The 19,167-nt window shown below is 42.5% G+C and overlaps 1 protein-coding gene across 1 annotated transcript in view; it reads left to right on the top strand.

The window, feature by feature from the left end:
- Positions 1–302: 302 nt before the first annotated feature.
- The window catches only part of LOC122086860 (FK506-binding protein 3-like), a 50,131-nt gene continuing 31,266 nt past the window's right edge, over positions 303–19,167 (top strand). Inside the window, exons 1-2 of the mRNA XM_042655796.1 lie at positions 303–474; positions 4,933–5,088. Of these exons, the coding sequence (XP_042511730.1) occupies positions 303–474; positions 4,933–5,088 (328 nt within the window). The remainder of the gene's footprint in view (positions 475–4,932; positions 5,089–19,167) is intronic.

A 19,167-nucleotide genomic window follows, 5' to 3' on the forward strand; every position in this document is an offset into this window, starting at 1 on the left:
ATAAGCTCTAAATACTATGAGTGTCTGGATGCAGGGGAGTTCGATGTTCGGGAGGAATCTGATGAAGAACCAAGTGAGGGAGACATCAGTGAAGAAGAGGATGATGACAATGATGATGAGAATAAAAGTGAGGATGGGGATGATGATAATGACTCTAATTCTCGAAGTGATGATGAGTACCAAGACTAGGATGATGTGACTATCAGGGACCTTGGGATAATGACGAAGATAATGAGTATGGATATTATGCACTAAGAGATCCAGGAGGATATTTAGTATTTGCTTTTGGGGGAGATGACCCCATGATTGACCCAATAGATGCTACCCAATCAGCACTTACAATCCAAATGGAGGAAGATGGGTCTACCTCAGAACCTGAACATAGTGAGGACTTCGGGGATCACAAAAATGTCTTTGAATGTCACGTGAATTCTGTGACGGATCTTGAAGAGCAGTTGTGTGATATTTATGGACGTCTAGATGTCATAAAACTCCGAGTGGAAGAGATTTATTAAATGTTGAGAGAAATGACAATCAATGAGCGTTACTATGCCGAACAATTGAAAAATCGTGAAAAAATAGGGGGAGAAGATACCTTTGCAGAAGCGGTGGATGTAGGTGTAGACACCCAATTTTTTCACCCTCCTCTACCTATGATTGGACCTGACTTCCGACTTTCAACCAATAGAGATGATGATTGACTAAGAAAACTTAAAAACATCCCCTACCTAAAAACCCTAAAAACCCTATGCAGGAAAGAAGAGGGTCAAATTTTTACTTTTTATATACAAAGCAATCTGGTTAAGATGACCATACAGATGGATAGTACTCAAAAATATGATTCCAACCATATATGGCACATCAAAATTGGATTGTCGATATCTCCTGCAATCATCACTAGAAAATTTCATATTCACGTGTGCATTGGCCAGTAGGCCTACCCTCATGCATGCTGTGTGTGCTGGCCAGCAGGCCTTCACACATCTGGGCACACTAACCAGCAAGCCAACCCGCATGCATGCTGTACGCACTGGATTCCAACTAGCAGCCCCATGCACAGCCTTGTGCGTGCCCCCGCCTACTGCTGCATGCACCCCTGCTTGCTGCTACATATGCCCTTACCTACTATTGCATGCGCCCCTGCCCTGGTGCATTGAGCCTACCTAGCCTGTGCACCTTGCCTGCCCATCCTTGCACCATACTTGCCCACCCGTGCATCCATGCTAGTCATGCCCCGTGCACTTCAACCCAACCTTGTGCGCTACTGTCAATGGCCGAGATTTGTGTTCCACTGGCCTGGTGGGTGAAGAGATTTCCTCTTTACCCACTTTTGTGTATGCACTACTCTGCTAGCATATCCTATGCCGTAACCTCTTATTTGTAAAACCCCTCCCTCATGGAAGAGAAAGAGAGGAGGGAGGACAGAATCAATGCAAGCCTTCCCCCCCACCCCACAGGGGAGGAACGCATTACGCATCTTTTGGCCACTACCCTCACAATGGTGACTCTACTAGGGATAAATATCAAGCTTCTGACTCTAGATGCTACCATTGAATGCAAGAACATTTTCCACCACATTTGTTTGAAAACGTGTTTGGCTAACCCCATGTTTGTAATTATATTTTCTAACCACATCATGCATCGTGCTTGAAGTGAAATCATTTGGCGAGAGACTCCTTGTCATACCTGCACCTTTAGGGAGGACAGCGCATGTCATGGAGAGTACTCTGAGAGCAAATGATACCTGCTTCCTATACAAGGGTGAGAAGTATTATTAAATGACGAGGATGTTCGTAGTTGTGCCAACACCCTCAGGGAGGTTCGTGCACTTTATGACATTCTAAGATCGGATAATGGTATTCCTGCATTACACTTTTACACACAATCACTCATGGTTCCACCACCTCGTGGCCCGTTGCTTAACCAAGGAAGTCACCCCCTTGATCTCGTAATCAAAAGGATCACGTACCTTGAGTATATAGATCCTGTCAAGGAAACCTTGTCGGTCCTATTGCATCCATTGTATACTTAGCATCATGTAGAAAATAGATAAAAAAGCTTGGAGCACCACAAGCTAACTATAGAACTTGTTTGCAGTCTCGAAAAGGAATTTTCATACATTACATTCCCATCATAAAGAATTGCTTTCCTAAGTGGGTTTCGGATAAAAGGTGTCCCTCCTCCTTAGGAAAAATGTCCAAATACGTGACTCAAGGTTAATCTTGTTAGAGTCACGTGAAGTCCCGAGAAGTTCCGAGAAAATCAGGAGGAAGGACATCTAGTAGGAAAAAGAGCAAGAAAAGCATGACTTTGTTATATGGAATGTCTTATGGGAATATTCTCAACAAGCCATTTGTATGAATCTCAACAAGCCATTTGCATTACACTAGGGGCATCAACCCTTATCCACTTCCTATCATTAAGTGGACTAACTTTGGATTGATCATTAGTTGTTAATCTAGTGGATGTGTGAACAAGGGGTTGGGAATTCAAGAATTCTAAAATAAAACACTTTTGGTTCAGGCACAATTTCACACCTCGAGTATTCTCCGTGGTCCATTTGGACACATCAGGGTAATCGGTTGACTCGTCTAAGTCTAGTATCACCTTCGTCATCTCTCCAAGATTATCTACCACTAAGTGATTACAGCCCAATTAGCATGGATCCACACGACCCCAAATCATCCGAGCAAGCATGGGTCCATCCTGTAGAGACTTTACAGATAGAGATGGCCGAAGTCAAGATAGGAATAGCCCAGAGATATTACATGCACTTCAGAACTCTCCTAGGACTGAACCAACACAAGCTACTGGAGAGTTGGGTCAGAATAGACCTAATGGTCATCACGAGGACTATTCCTGAGTTGACTCAGGAGAACAAAGGCAAGTTAGGCCAACTGGTCAGAGAGGAGTCTCACCTACCAGTCCAAATGGTCAACGAGGAACCTATGCCAAGGTCCTTCCTCCCACTGTAGTGATTGAAGATGAGGAAGAGGAATATGCAGCACATGTCAGGATGGAACTTCCAGAAATAGAGAAAGAAAAATCAGAGAGTAGTTAGAAAAATTGGAAAATATGCTTCGAACTAGGAAGAGTTCAGAAAACCAAACAGTTAATTAAGATGAAATGAGTTTCTTTTCTGGGGCTAGGATCCCCGAGAAATTCAAGTTGTAGACTGATAGGTTTGATGGGTCAGGAGACCCCAAGGCTCACCTCAAAGTTTTTCTTAGCATCGTCAAGTCATGAAAACTCGTGGACAACTAGATGGGGCAAGCCTTCATGTTAACCCTATCAGGACTGGCATTAAGGTGGCTCACCCAGTTGGAGTCATCCCAAACTCAGAATTGGACAACAGTGGTGAAAACCTTCACCAAGCAGTACTCATATAATATCGAGGTGGATGTGAAACGTCGGGAGCTTGAGATGTTGAGACAGCAGCCTAGAGACGGATTCACTGCATTCTTGATGAGTTTTAGGGATAAAGCCGCCAAGATGGTAGATTGGCCTTTAGAAGCAGAGCAAGTGGAGATGTTGACAAAGAACTTGTCAAAGCCTTATTATGATGTCCTCTACTATCAACATTTACAAAATTTTGATGCCCCAATAGCCATCGGCACACATGTGGAAAACAGAATGCTAAGGGAAGCTCAAAATCAAGGATCCTCCAAAGATGCAAGGAAGAACACCAGAGTCAAATGTGGAAAGGGTCCAAAAACTAATGTGGTAGGTACAGTTTAGCATTCAGTCTCACTAGCCACTACTTCACAACCATTTGTAATACATAGATACCCTCCCAAAAGGCCCCTCATCCAAGAAGGCAGTTTTTTGATTTGGAATGTCTATGACCGTGGTGTATGAGAAGTTAAAGAAATAAGGATTGCTAAGGACAGTGACTCCAAAAGTTATCAGCAACCCTCCTCTAGCTTGATATAGGGACCACGAATATTGTGCTTACTACACCCAGAAGGGGCACAAAACTAAAAGATGCTTGAGTTTGCAACATGCAATTCAAGACTTAGTAGACAACGGAACCATTGAGGTCAACGTGAAGTAACCTCCCAATGTCAACACCAATCCACTTCCTGAACTTGTGAACAATCTAGATGAAGAAGCAACAGAGAGTGATCCCACTCAGCCCATTGTACCCAGAGCTCAGAAGAATCACATGAATGCCCATACTTAGAGGAAAATCATGAATAAAAGGGCCAGAACCATGAGGACCCCTAAAAGAAGAGAGACATCAAAAGAAGAATCAAAAGATCAGATTCCCACCATTCATCCTTCCTCATCAACAAAAGAATCCATCTTACTATATTACCAACCTCCACCATATCTCCCACCTTCACCATATTACCAACCTCTACCATATCATCAACCTTCACCCCACCATCAAGGAGGAGGAATTTCCTCATCCTATCACCCCCAATCTTCATATCCTACATCTCACATTACATCATCTTCATACCATCCTGCTTTATACCCCTCATCACCCCAATACCAATCCCATTCTCAAGGTTCGGTATATAACCCAAAAGAAGGATCGACGAACGGGTACGATTGGAAGGATATGCTTGCACTATTGGACTCCCCAAAAATAACTTCATCAATGGGGTCAGTGAATGCTTTAGGAGAAGACCAAGAGGGTGAACCCACTTCTCTAATCTAGCCCATTATATCTTCAGAGAATGACCCAGAGATGATTGTAGAGATTACAGATGATCTTCTCAGAGCAGTAACCACATTGGCCATAGGGGAATAGATTAAAGAGTACACCTTCCTAATCCACATAGGGAGTGACACAGAGGACGATGAATCAGATCTTATCCAAGTTCGAGCCAGTGATGTCAAGTCTAATGAAGGAGCTAGTGATCCACCTTCCTTTGGAAATCTTTCGGTCTATACGCTCTGAATACTACGAGCACTTGGATGTAGGAGAATTTGATGGTCAAGAGGAGTCTGATGAAGACCCAAGTGAGGGGGCAATCATTGAAGAAGAGGATGACGACGACAACGAGGAGGACGAGAATGAAGGTGATAATGATGGAGATGACTCTGATTCTCAAGAGGATGATAAGTATTCAGACTGGGGTGACTACCAAGGGCCTTGGTACAATAATAATGATGATGAGTCAGAATATTATTCACCAGTTCACTAGGCATGTTTCTCGATCTATGCTATCGGTGGTGATGACTGAATAGTTGATTCAACTGGTGGCATTCAGTCTTCCCCCTACATGGGAGGAGATGATTCTACATCAGAGTCAGAAAATGAGAAATTTGGAGACCCGACACAAGTTTATATGGACGAACGGGACTCCACATTAGAAATAGAAGAAAAGCTGTATGAAGTGTACTCAAACACATTGAGGATACAAGAAAGAGTAGAAGAAATTGACAACATGCTGGATGAAGTAAGTATCGGTGATCATTACTATCATGAGCAGCTAAATGATCTGGAGGAAATAGGGTCAGACGACAGATTCACAGAGGCAGTAGATGCCATATTCCAATAGCTTTCTAATTTAGTAAAAAAGTTACGAGCCAGAGCTATGGATATTTGTGGAGGACCTCGACTCCCCACCCCAAGCAGGGAGGGAGAATCAGAAGAAGAGGATGAACCCATGGTAGGGATAATAACCATAACAAATAGCGATGATGGAGATTGCTATCCCATAGAAATCATTGTGAAGAAACCTATCAATGTGATGGAGACCAGAAGTGGAAGAGACTACAAGGGCAAGGCCTTAGCAGTAGAACAGTCAAAGGCTAATGAGGTAGAAACTAGTAGCTTGAAGAAAGAACAAGAAAACCTAGTCTCGGCTCAACTTAAGAAGTCCCAAGCTAATATCTTGATTTGGAGACTACTGATGGCATCCCCCACACACCATGAGGTAGTCTTGAAGTCTCTTATCCACATCCAGGTGCTATTGAGATAAATCTGGCACATCTCACACACATAGTAGGGGTAACATATGCTGTACAATCCTTAATGTTCTCAAATTTAGAGCTCCCCAAAGAAGCCTAGCACAACAAAGCTCTCCACATCACAGTAAAATGTCTTGACAAGGTGGTTCTCTAGGTGCTTGATGACAATGGGTCCACTTTGAATGTTCTACCCTTTAGATCAGCAAAGAGTATTGAAATTAACCTTGAAGAAATGAGGCAACTTCCCAAACCATACGGGAATATGACAATACCAAGAGAAAAATCCTTGGCATCCTCACCCTTATCGTAAAGATTGGCCTGGTAAAGTTTGATATTGATTTCTAAGTCATTGATATACCAACATCTTTCAACATGCTCTTGGGAAGGCCTTGGTTGCATCATGTGAAGGCCTGGTGAAGTTCATTCATGAAGAAAAGGTAATTAAGGTAGTCGGAGATCCCGAGGTGGTTAATACCTTGGCCAATATTGGAAATGGGGAAGAACAAGACCAAGAAGTTCAACTAAGTGGTTTCGAATTAGAAACAACTTGTGCAGTCATTACCAAAGAAGTTCCAAAGGAGGAAATCCCGGCTAACTATGAGGCCATCTGGAGTCTGCCAGTGAATCAAATGATGAAGAATATGCAAAATTTTCCTAGCATGTGACTAGGAAAATATCATCAGGGAGTTCCAAAGCAGCCTAGTTTGACAGTAAACAAAGAAAAGAGTGGTCTCGGGTACACTGCACTGACCACCAAGGGGCACAAGGTATTGAGGATTTTCCTTTCCACAGAAATGTGGAGCCATGGTTCGATGAAACCACCGTAAAGATACAGCCAAGATTTAAAGTATTCTTCCAAGATGAGTTCGACTGGGTGACTCATAAGGTAGAACAATAGCAAATTCTAGTCAAAGAAATTGATCAAGATAGTTGTATCACCGAGATAGTAGAAATTGCACTGATTGAGAATGGGTCTTTATCTAGTAACCCTACAACATTGATCCAATCAAAGGAGGCACCAAGTCCTAGAATCCTCCTGAAAAGAGAATGGGAAAAGAAGATAAGGCTCACCTGGAGTTTACCGCTTTCCATTGATTTGAAAAGCTACATTTGCACCCACCTACAAGAGCTAAGAGCCCAAGAGCTACATGAGCTTAAGCCTTGTCCTTTTAGAGAAAGAAGTGCAAATGCAAAGAAAAGAAAAGCACAAAGAATGATGGCTTGCATGTACTATGCCCAAATCAACTGCAACAGGAAGTTCCATGAAGGTGGTCAAAGATGTGACCGAGGCACTAGGATGGCATCCCTCAATAGGCTTGAAAAGATGGACTTTATAGAAAGAGGATTGAGCAGTCTCCACCAATCCTCATCCCTTAAAAAGTTTAGTTTTTGAGAGCATAAGGTTGATCAGCTGGTATTTGTGAAGAAGCAGGCACCTATCCAGAAGAACCATTGCACCGTTGAAGAAATAGCAACAACTATTCCAGAAGGAGAAGAAGGCCCTTTGCCGCACCTCCTCATCCATCGAGCTGTCGAATCACTCCTAAACTGGACAAGCATTGGAGAAAACTTCAATTTTACTTATGTTATTGAGTCAACCAACTTGAATACCTCTGGCGAAAGCATCAAGCCAGTTGTCAAGTCTGTAGTTGAGTCTGTTGTTTATGATTTTGTGTCGGCCTCCCCTCTCAAGGAGAGTTTAGAGTCCTTGTATGTCGAGTCTGTTACTCCTTTCATAAATGAAATTTCTAATTCTGAGTATGACTTGCCCCCTTTTTTTGTTGATGATCTTAATAAATATCAAGAATCAATAAAACAATGCAAACCAAAGAAAGCCCAATCCATCCGTGAGGATACTCGGGTTGTTAATCTAGGAATCGACCGATGCCTTCGAGAGATAAAAATTGGCACTACCCTTGATGACGATGAAGTAGAACAAATGATTAGTCTTCTAAAGGAATTTGTCGAGGTCTTCACTTGGTCTTATGAGGATATGCCTGGTATCAACCTCAACATTGTGCAGCATCGATTTTTGGCTTACCCTGGGGTAAAATCGGTAAAGCAGAAGCTTCGAAGAATGCGGCCAGAATGGAGTGAGAAGATCAAAGAAGAAGTTGTCAAGCAGTGGAATGCAAGGTTTCTACAAGTAGTGAAATACCCCAAATTGTTGGCCAACGTAGTACCAGTACCAAAGAAAGATGGCAAGGTATGAATGTGAGTGGACTTTTACGATCTTAACAAAGTAAGCCCTAAAGATGACTTCCCATTATCTCACATTGATGTATTGGTGGATAACATGGTGGCCATGCTTTGTTATTATTTATGGATGGATTCTCAGGATACAACCAAATAAGCATGCACCCAGAGGATCGTGAGAAGACAACCTTCACCACTCTATGGAGAATCTATTGTAACTAGGTAATGCCTTTTGGACTAAGAATGCTGGGGAAACTTATCAGAGAGTAGCTACTGCCATATTGCATGACATGATGAAAAAAGATGTGGAAGTCTATGTGGACAACATGATAGTAAAGTTAAAAGATCGACAGGGGAATTCCCACGCTAAGGTGATCCTTAGAAAGAATCAAGAAGTATTAGCGAATTTTGAATTCTCAGAAGTGTGTATTCGGGGCAATAGCAGGAAAGTTGTTAGGTTTCTTGGTGAATGAAAGAGGTATTGAAGTCAACCCTATCAAAGTCAAGGCAATTTAGGAAATGCGCACACCTCGGATTGAGAAGTAAATATGAGGATTTTTGGGTCACATCCAGGATATTAGCGGATTCATAGCTTAGTTGACTACGATTCTCAAGCTACTGAAGAAGGATTAACCCACAGAATGGAATGACCAATGCCAACAAGCTTTTGATAGAATCAAAAGATACCTCATGAACCCACCAGTATTGACACCACCGGTGGAAGGTGAACCAATTCTCCTATACTTATCCATGGGAAATATATTCCATGGGCTATTTGCTAGCATAGAAAGAGACAAAAGAAGGGGTAGAGCATGCCATATACTACCTTAGTAAGAAGTTAAATATGACACATAGTACACATCTTTGGAAAGAACTTGTGCCGCATTGATTTGAGTAACGAAAAGGTTACGACACTACATGGTTTCCTATCCAGTGCACTTGATCTCAAGGATGGATCCCATCAAATACCTCTTCAAGAAGCCAGCCCTAATGGGAAGGATGGCCTGATGGTTTCTTTTGCTATCAGAGTTTGACATCACTTATGTAACTCAGAAATCTATCAAGGGGCAGGACATAGCCGATCATTTGGCTGCCCACCCCATAGAATATGAAGATCCTTGGATGATGCCTTTACCAATGAAGGAATCACAGTAATAGAGGAAGAAGACATAGCTAATGAATGGTAGTTATTCTTTGATGGAGCGGCCAATCAAAAGGGATGTGGTGCGGGTGTGAGGGTAGCGGCTGGAGATGATGAGATGTCTCTCTTTCCCCTGGGGGAAAGAGGACTGGCATCTCATCCTCTCTCCTCTCTTTATGTTTCATGAGGGAGGGATGTGTCATGTGTGCTTTGCTAGTGAGCCCCGCACCTTCGTATCGCCACTCGGAGATACGTGAAAGCCTATTTCATAAGAGTGTAAAGTTCATCATTTTGGACAGGGGTTTGATGATGATCTAATACGGGGATCGGGATCATACAAGAGGGTTTGGACTAGCCACCTAGGATTATAGGCCTAGGACCTTAGGGTGGGCCCAATTCTGGAGAAAAAGGCCCTAAAATTGGTCTGGTCCAAAGATTTAGGGTAAGTGTCAGGTTGTAGAATTGGGAAGGTGTTAGGCACCTAATCTACTCGGTTCAACTGGTCTTCCTATAAGATGCTTAAGAACAAACATTTTCCATAATTATTACTATTTCGCATGCATGGCTAAGCTATCACACATATATACATTGACTGAATTTAAATCACTATATACACTAAAACAAGGTCTATCTAAAGTCTACATGATGACAATTCGATTGAGAAACTGTACTTGAACTTAACCCCTATTTTGGGTCAAGAGGGGTGGGCCCCTGATTAGTACCGGCTTAAACTATCTTTTGGATTCTCCTGGCTTAGGAAAAGATGGTCTTGACCTCTAACTTCCTTTCTTGAGAGATTTCGATGGGGATGATATTTGGGCAGAGTTTCGGCTAGGAATGATAACTTTCGGATTTGGATTCGGACAGAGCTTTAGCTAGGGAAGGCTATTTCTGGATTTGGATTTGGATTTGGAAAAGGCTTCGGCTAGGGAAGGATATTTCTTGGCTTAGGATGAGGTGGCACTCTGGCAGAGCTTCTGCTGGGGATAGGCTATAGGAGGGATAGGCTAAGGTGGCACTCTTGTAGAGCTTCCGCTGGGAATCTACTAGGGATAGGCTATGGGAGGGATAGGCTAAGGTGGCACTCTGGTAGAGCTTTCGCTGGGAATGGCTAGGGAAGGGTTAGGTTGAGGTGGCACTCCTACAGAGCTCTTACTGGGAATGGCTATTTCTGAAAAGATTCCAAGGGCACCCGCTAGGAATTGCTATTTTTGGAAAGAAATGGATTGACCTAAAAATGGATTAAAGATCCCCAAAGCCCTGAAGAACACTTTGAAGATCCGAACAAAACTTACGATCTTGACAAAGATCTCTTTGTAGACCCGAAAAACCTCAAGGGGGAGGGATTTTTACTTTTGGTAAAGATCAAGAACACTCAAAGGGAGGATGCTAAGAACATACTATTTTCTAGTAAAAACTGGATTGGACTAAGAACTTGGATTGAAGATCTTCAAAGTCCCAATGAACACTTCGAAGATCCAAACAAGATTTCAGATCCTGACGAAGATTACTCTAAAGACTCGAAGAAACTCAAAGGGGGAGGGTAGGAGAGAGGGCAGAGCTTCACTTCCTAAAGGGGGAGTTGTGGGGTTGTTGTGTTGTGTAAAATCCAAAGGAGGGGGAATTTATAGGATTTCTGGGCCAATAGGGGGGAGAGAGAATTTTTAACCAATGAGAAAAAAGGAGATTTTTGGACTAAAGTGGGTAAAAAAGGTGGGCCAATAGGGGGGACAGAGAATTTTTAACCAATGGTTCTTAGACTAAAGTGGGTAAAAAAGGGTTTTAACCAATGGGCAAAAAAAGGTTTTGTAGACTAATGGGAGGAGAGAGTATTTAGCAAAAAGTGAGTTTTTGTCCTAAAGTGGGTGAAGAGAAATCTCATCACCCACCGGGCTAGTGAACACCAATCCCAGCCATTGATGGCGGCACACAAGGTTGGGTTAAAGTGCATGGGGCATGGCCATATGGGATGGCAGGCAATGTGCACAGGGTGTGTGGGTAGTGGTGCATAGCTGGGTACATCCTAGGCACAAGGGTGTGCGTGCAGTGGCATAGGTGTGCGGGGCAGTGGCATGGGTGTGTAGGGCAGCATGCGCATGATGTAGGCAAGGGTGCTGGCAGCACCCAGTGGGGGCCCTGACAGCACCCAACATGGGTACTGGCAGCAGCCAGCGAGCCCTGGCAGTAGCCAGTGGGGGTGAGTGCATGTGGGCTAGGCAGCAGATAGTTGGGGCGTGTGCATGCGGGCTAGGCAGTAGCCAGCGAGGGCGCATGCCTGCTGGCTAGCGCACAGCACAAGAGTGATCATAGAATTTTCTTATGATGATTGTGGGAAATTTGACGGTCTGATTTTGACATGCCATATATCGTTAGAATCGTATTTTTGAGCACTATCCATCTGTTTGGTAATCTTAATCCGATTCCTTCATATATAAAAAGTCAAATTTGGACCCTCTTCTCTCCTGCATGGGGGGTTTCTAGGGTTTTTAGGCAGGGGCTGAATTTAAGGCATTTGAGTAGATAAGGAATTTTTTTAGGTTTCCAGCAGGCTTGCCAGTGTGTGTGGCATACGCACAAGAAAATTTAATTTTCTGGGGATGATTGCGGGAGGTCTGATTGACCGATTTTGACTTGCCATATATTTTTGGAATTGTATTTCTAAGTAATACCCATCTGTATGGTCATCTTGCCCAGATTTCTTTGTATATAAAAAATCAAATTTAGACCCTCTTCTCTCCCACGTGGGGGATTCTAGGGTTTTCAGATAGGTGGGGAATGCTTTTAGGTTTTCCTAGTCAATCATCATCTCTGTTGATCAGAAGTCAGAAGTCGCATCTAAGATCTGCATTTCATCATAGCCGGAGAAGGGTGACAAAATTGGGTGTCTACAAAATGCTCCTCTTTGGCCAAGGCCTGTGCCAACAGCCGAAGGGTGAATAACCACATTTTGTCACCCGAAGCATGTACTGCCATCATTTTGCTCATTAATGACAGAGTTGAAAAATGCAATAGATAATATCCCTAAACTATTTTAGAGTTTTAGGACTTACCTGGGCTGTCGATTGTAGGAAATGAATTCATTGCTTTTTCAATCCTGCAAAAAATGTTAGTACTTTGATCTTTAAATTTGTCTTAGCTGGGCTCTACATGTGCCAATTCAGGGAATTTGGTCTCCAGGTTAGGTGAAACAATCTGGACTATCTGGGACCAATGGTTACAAGGGAGGAATTCGCTGCTCTTCCAATCTTGTAATAGGCAAAAACATTTGATTCTTTGATTTTCCTTAATTGGGCTTCGCATGTGCCAAGTCAGGGAATTTGATCTATGAGATCGCATCACTCGGAGCTAATACAAAGAGATTGGGCTGCCTGGGGCCGGGTGAATCCAATTGGGCCACCTGGGGCCTGGTAAATGCAATTAGGCCACCTGGGGTCAAGTAAATGTAATTGGGCCACCTGGGGCCTGGTCAATGAAATTGTTTCTTCTCTTGATTTTCCCTTGAGTTCTTGATTCATGGTTCTTTGACTTAGAATCTTTCTTTTTGCTTTTGATTTGGGACCTTATTTTGAACCTTGCTTTTACCATTGATCTTGCTTTTTTACTTTTAGCTTTGAATTTCCTTTTTTCATGTGATATAATTTTCACCCAATTTGAATTTTACACTCCTTTTGAATTTTTACCTTCCATTTCCATATAATTTCCACCTACCACATGGATGTGAGTTTTTTCTTCTTTTTGATTTTTACTTTCCATTCTTATGTGAATTTGAATTTTCAACTATCACATGAATTTTTACCTTCCCTTTGATTTTTACTTTCCATAATTTACTACAAAAATAATTTTGAACTTGGTATTTGATGGTAAGAATCTTTGATTTGCACCTTGAGATTGGAATTGAAAATATATATATTTTTTTTTGGGAAAATGAATTTTGTATCTATAAATGGTCCCCCCCTCCTTTGTTTATTCCTCATTCTAACTTTTCTGAGTGGAGAATGATTCGTGAGTGAGTGAGTTTAGGTTTTTGGAATCTTCTCGAAGATCCGAACCATTTTGCATTTTCTCGGGTTTCTTCAAATTTTTTTCGAAGATCTTTAAGTTTTCCTTGAAGTTCTTCATCTTTCTCTTGAAGATCTACATAGATCTTGAGGAAGGAGTCATTTGGAGAATTTGACATTCTTGTGGGATTTTGTGTAAATTGGGAAACTTCTTGGGTCTCTTTTATGATTTTGGAAAATATTGCTGAAAAAAGAAAGAGAAAGACTTGTGGAGAAATCCAGCTGAAGGGTTGCAGTAGTTCCTCCCAAAGGAATGAGGGCCTGGCCGATTGGCACTTTGGGTAGACTCTTCACAACAGTCAGAACCACATCTGCAACTCCATATGGGGTTCTTGGGTAAGTCTTTACATTTGCTCATTTATTTTTGTTCATCTTTTATTTTTGTTTTGTTCTTTTTTTTACTATCTTTTATTTTTATGTTTTTTTTTATATATATATTCTTTATTTCCATTAGCACGAAGGGAGGGAACCACCTACCTTGGCCCTGTATGGCCATCCGAACATGGTATAGTCATAACATAGTATACTTTCTCGTAGAGTGAGGGAGATGGTTGATTCATGCATGTCGTCATCATGCCTATGTCGGTTAGCTCTTATAGAGACCTAGAAATTCAATCCGACACTGGTAGGGGCCCCAATGGAGTGGTGGTGGCTGAGTACTCACTCATTTCATCTTCCTATTAGTGAGATCACCATCATGCCTTTGTGCTTTTACGCCTTGACGGGCGTTCCATTTGGGGGTAGACCCATGACCCTTCTCGAGACTCCGACAGCTAGGGAATTTGCGGACCTAACAGGTCTTACCATTCCGGCTGATCAGACACATATCCATCTTGGGGATATTAGTGCATGATGGTAGAGAACCGGCCTGTGGGTAAACCCCGGAAATATGGCATAGGTGACCCATTCGTTCTTGTTGTTTACTGTGGGTCAGTGTCTTTTTAGTGACCTTCGAGGGGGAGTAGACATTCGCCTAGTGTTCTTCTTTTGGGATCTTCAAAAGGTAGATTATTGGGACTGGGGCGGGGCCGCCTATGCATACCTCTTGCGGACCCTAGACCTATTGTCATATGGAGACCGAGGTCTCAAGGGAGCGGGCTACATCCTCCAGGAAACCTTCCTTCTTGTACCTATTTCCTTTCATTCATTTGGATTGCACTTCTTTACTTTGATCTTTTAACATAGCCTTGGTGCTTTGAGTATCTGGAGATCATAGCTCCCAGACTAAGGGATCCTAAGGCATTTTCTTTCGCCATAGCTACAAGGTGGGGAGACAGTTATGTGATCAGGGGTCGGCACCATCCTTTGGGGACTACAGCTCGTTTTCTTCTAAACGGTCTTACTGAGGTATGCCACATTTGACACTAAAATTCTTTCTGTCCTGTGCTGTACTTACTTTTCCTTGGATTTGTAGGTCACTTGGAGGCCGTTCTAGTCTCTCATATTTTCAGACTCTGACGAAGTTGTCTTGGCTAAATACTTATCTGAATCGAGTCCTGTTCCGAGGCATATGGGGTCATGTCGAGTACCTGGGTGGGAGAGTGGGAGAGTCATACCCTAGTGGTCTGATATCGAGTCATGTCTCTCTTTCTGTCTTCCTCAACCTACCATGCATTGCCTAGAGATCATCCCTGCGGACGAGATTGAGAGTTTGGTGGATGGAGTATGGGATGAATCATTTCTTGACCGGGATGAAGACTATAGAGCCTTCCTAGAGGTAGAGACAGTATGCACCCCTCTTGGTCCTGACGGTCCAGTGGTATGTTGCCCTCTCTTAGGTATTTCCTTCATGCTTCAACTTCTTTTCGTTTCAGTCTTAACTAAAGTTCTTTCAAAGGAGAACACGACGCGTAGGCCCTTCTACTGTTCAGTCACACTTTAGTGTTTAATCCTTCATAAGCTGGACCCTCTAATAGTGCTAGTGGGTCTCTCAGAGTAGCCAACATCCCCTTCATGGCTTTCCTGCTTGGTGCTATCCCAACGCGGCCAACCCTAGCCTCCCTCATCTTCTGGGGCAGAGCACAGATGTAGATGCTTCCCTTGGGCTGCCCATTCCTTATGACTATGTGAGTATCTAATCATCCTTTAATTAACTTTTGACTCCCTTTGGTTAATATGCTCTTTCTCAGGTGTCTCTGGAGGTCTATTATGAGATCAGGAGGGTGCATTATGGCTTATGTGAGGTGATATTTTCTACGTTTTCTCTTTTTTTTCTTTTTTTTTTTTATTTTTTATTTTTAATTTTTTTCCCTTCCTCTTTCATTATTCATCTTCTTGATACTCTCCCATTTTCCTTGGGATGGAAGGATTGTCACCTTGGAGAGCCAAGTCAGCTCTTACCAGCAGGAGATTGCCCAACAGGATGCATTGATTCAGGATATGACACAGAGGCTGGAGTAGATTGGACTAGCATTCGTGAGTTCCCCAGTACTCCATGGGGGTGATTCAGAGGATGAGTTTACTTCTTAGAGACCTGTTCCTCTAGTTCTTGTAATTGTAAACACATATATTTTTTCTTTTTCCTTTTCCCTTGCCCTTTTATGTTGGCCTCTTATGAATGAAAGTCCATCTTTGACACAAAGAGAAACTTTTTTTTTTTTTAATGGTTTGCAATGTTTTAGGCATAATCAATTCCACAACTCAAGTCAAAATTAGAATAATCAGGATAACACGAAAACCCAAATACTTCTTCATTCTATTACCAAGTGAATTACATGGAAAGGAGAACAATTTTCCTACCATAGATAGTATAGGTAAGTAACAAGGTGGGGAGACAACTCTTGAGGTGGGTGAAAGCTCACTAAATCTTCTGGGGCAATCACCTCGAGTCCATATTGTTGACTGATGTACATGGGCAAATAAAAGGATGTGTGAGTCAATCCCATCAACCTGGCATAATTGTAGCCAAGGGTCTTCACTAGAAAATCTTCTTGTGGCCTCCCTGGGCATCTCCATACAATATCTCGCACAGTCCTTTCCTGCATGTACTTCTCCCAGTCAATGATAAGGTTGAATTCCAGAACTTTCCTCTTATCATGGTAGCAAAGGGCTCTGAGTGGGCCTCCTTTTACTGACTTGGTTAACTTCAGTTTCTCAAGCAGCCAAATCTAAAAAATAGTAGGACTCCCCTAAAAATGATCTAGTCCAAATCTATGGCCATGGTTCATGTCATCGAATCCCTTGAATGTTTCTACAAGAACCATAGGGATGATGTCACCTCCTTTCTCCAACTGTTTTACCACCTCAATCAAGACGGGCAGTGCACCATGTCTGGGAGTTCGGAGAACGTAGCGAGCTATCATGCAATGTAAATAAACATCCTATGATCTCTGTTGATGGATTCCTCCCATTGGTAGATATTGGACAAAGATTTGGGCCACCTTCAGAATGTCAATCTTCCCATACCTAACGAATTGCTTCACTTCCTCTTCTTTCCATCCGAAGAAGTCCTGAATTTCCTCTTAATAATCTTCCTTCAAAGATGGTTGGAACAACCTACCTTTGAGTGGAGATAACATACAAACCCAAAATTCTTTAAGAGTTGGGAAGATTTCTACTAATCTAAACCGAAATACATGCAAGTTGGCATCCCAGTGTTGGGGCACCTGCCGGAGTAATTGGTGATGTAATTTCACACACACAATCTGATCGAGAAATGACACATTCATAGATTCTAGCAACCCTGGTGCCCTCATGTTCATGTCCAAGGTCCATTTCCTCAACGTCTCATCCAACGAGCTCATGAATTTTCCTAAAACCATCACAAACAAAAGAGAAATAATGATTTATCAAAGTATTACTCATTAGCTAATGTCTGAAACAAGCCTTTACCACTGTTGCATCAAGCTCTTTTTTTTTCAACTGATTAAGGATGGGGAATGAACTGGCCTTAATAAACTGGTGTCGGGTGACGATTTTCTTTAGGGGATGGAATCTGGGATAAGGGTTTGATGGACCATAGGTGAATGACAGATACCTAATGGCCTTATATGCCAAATGGTGATTCTTGGGGCAGAATCCTGGATAAGAATTGATGGACCAATAGGGGAATGACAGATACTTAACGGCCTTATATGCCAAATGGCGATTCTGAGGGGACACAAACTATGATGATCTTTTAAGATATTTTGATTATTAATCAAGGAACCAATTTATTGCCTTTAGATGGTTGAGAATGCACTTACACATGTCAAGTTGCCTACGTATCCCTCGAAAGGAATCAGGTCTGATGTAATTTTGGTTATTCACCCTTTCAAATATAATATTTCTTGAGTTAATCCATGTTGACTAGTCTGGGTATTTCTTGGTTGTTGTGGTCTATGAGTTTCATAGCTTTTCCTAGTAGAATATCCTTAATAGTGATGGACCATTCCAAATGGGCCTGAATTTCCCTCTTGGGTCATGAATTGGGGCTCTTTGTTCTCAAAGAACAAGTTCACCCACCTCTATGTGGCGGGGCTTTACATTTTTGTTGAAGGCCCTGGCCATTCTTAGTTGATTATCCATAGCTTTCATATTCCTTTCATCGAGAAAATTGAGCTCGTCATGTCTGGCCTTCACCCATTCTCCTTCAAGTAGTTGACTATCAAGAAGCACCCTTAAGGATGGTACCAAGATTTCCACAGGTAGAACTGCCTCAACCCCTGTGAGGGTAGCGGCCAAAAATGGACTCATGCATCGTCGATTCCATCCTCTCTCCTCGCCCTTTCATCTCTTTCATATGAGGGAGGGGGTGTGTTGTGTGTGCTTACCTTGTGGGCCCTGCACTAAAGTATCATCGCTCAAAGATATGTGGGGGCCTATTTCAAAAGAGTGAAATTTATCATTCGAGACGGGGGTTTGAAGATGGTCTAATACGGGGATCGAGATTCTACAAATGGGAGTTTGGAGTCACCACCAAGGGTTATGGGCCTAGGACCAATTCCTGAGAAAAGTTCCTAAAATTTGGTCTGGTCTAGAGATTTAGGGTAAGTGTCAGGTTATAGAACTGGGAAGGTGTTAGGCACCCAATCTACCCGGTTCGACCGGTCTTCTAACTAGATGCTTAAGAATGAACATTTTCCATAGTTATTACTATTCCAAATGCATGGCTAATATAAATTGATTGAATTTAAACTACTATATACACTAAAACAAGGTCTATATAAAGTCTATATGATAAGTTGGTTGAGAAACTATACCTAAAATTAACCCCTATTTCGGATCAAGAGGGGTGGGCCCCTGATTAGTACCGGCTCGGACTGTCTTTCTGATTCTCCTGGCTAAGGGGAAGATTGTCTTGACCTCCAACTTCATTTCTTGAGAGATGTTGATTGTGATGGTATGCGAACAGAGTTTCAGCTAGGAATGGTTACTTTTGGATTTGGATTTGGATTCTGATAGAGCTTCGGCTAGAAAAGGCTATTTCTGGATTTGGATTATGATAGAGCTTTGGCTAGGGAAGGCTATTTTTGGGCATAGGATGAGGTGGCACTCTGGCAGAGCTTCCACTAGAGATAAACTAGGGGAGGGCTAGGATGGGGTGGCACTCAGGTAGAGCTTCCGTTGGGGATAGGCTAGGGGAGGGTTAGGCTGAGGTGGCAATTTGGTAGAGCTTCCACTAGGGATGGCTATTTCTGAAAAGATTCCAGGGGCACTCGGATAGAGCTTCCGCTGGGAACTGTTATTTTTGGAAAGAAATAGATTGACCTAAAAATGGATTGAAGATCTCCAAAGCCCCGAAGAATACTTTGAAGATCCGAACAGAGTTTTGGATCTTAACAAAGATCTCTTCATAGACCCGAAGAACCTCAAGGGGTGTTTCAATTTCTAGTAAAAACCAAGAACACTCAAAGGAGGGAGGGAGTT

Source organism: Macadamia integrifolia, chromosome 8 (assembly GCF_013358625.1).
Source record: "Macadamia integrifolia cultivar HAES 741 chromosome 8, SCU_Mint_v3, whole genome shotgun sequence".
Classification (NCBI taxonomy): Eukaryota; Viridiplantae; Streptophyta; class Magnoliopsida; order Proteales; family Proteaceae; genus Macadamia; species Macadamia integrifolia.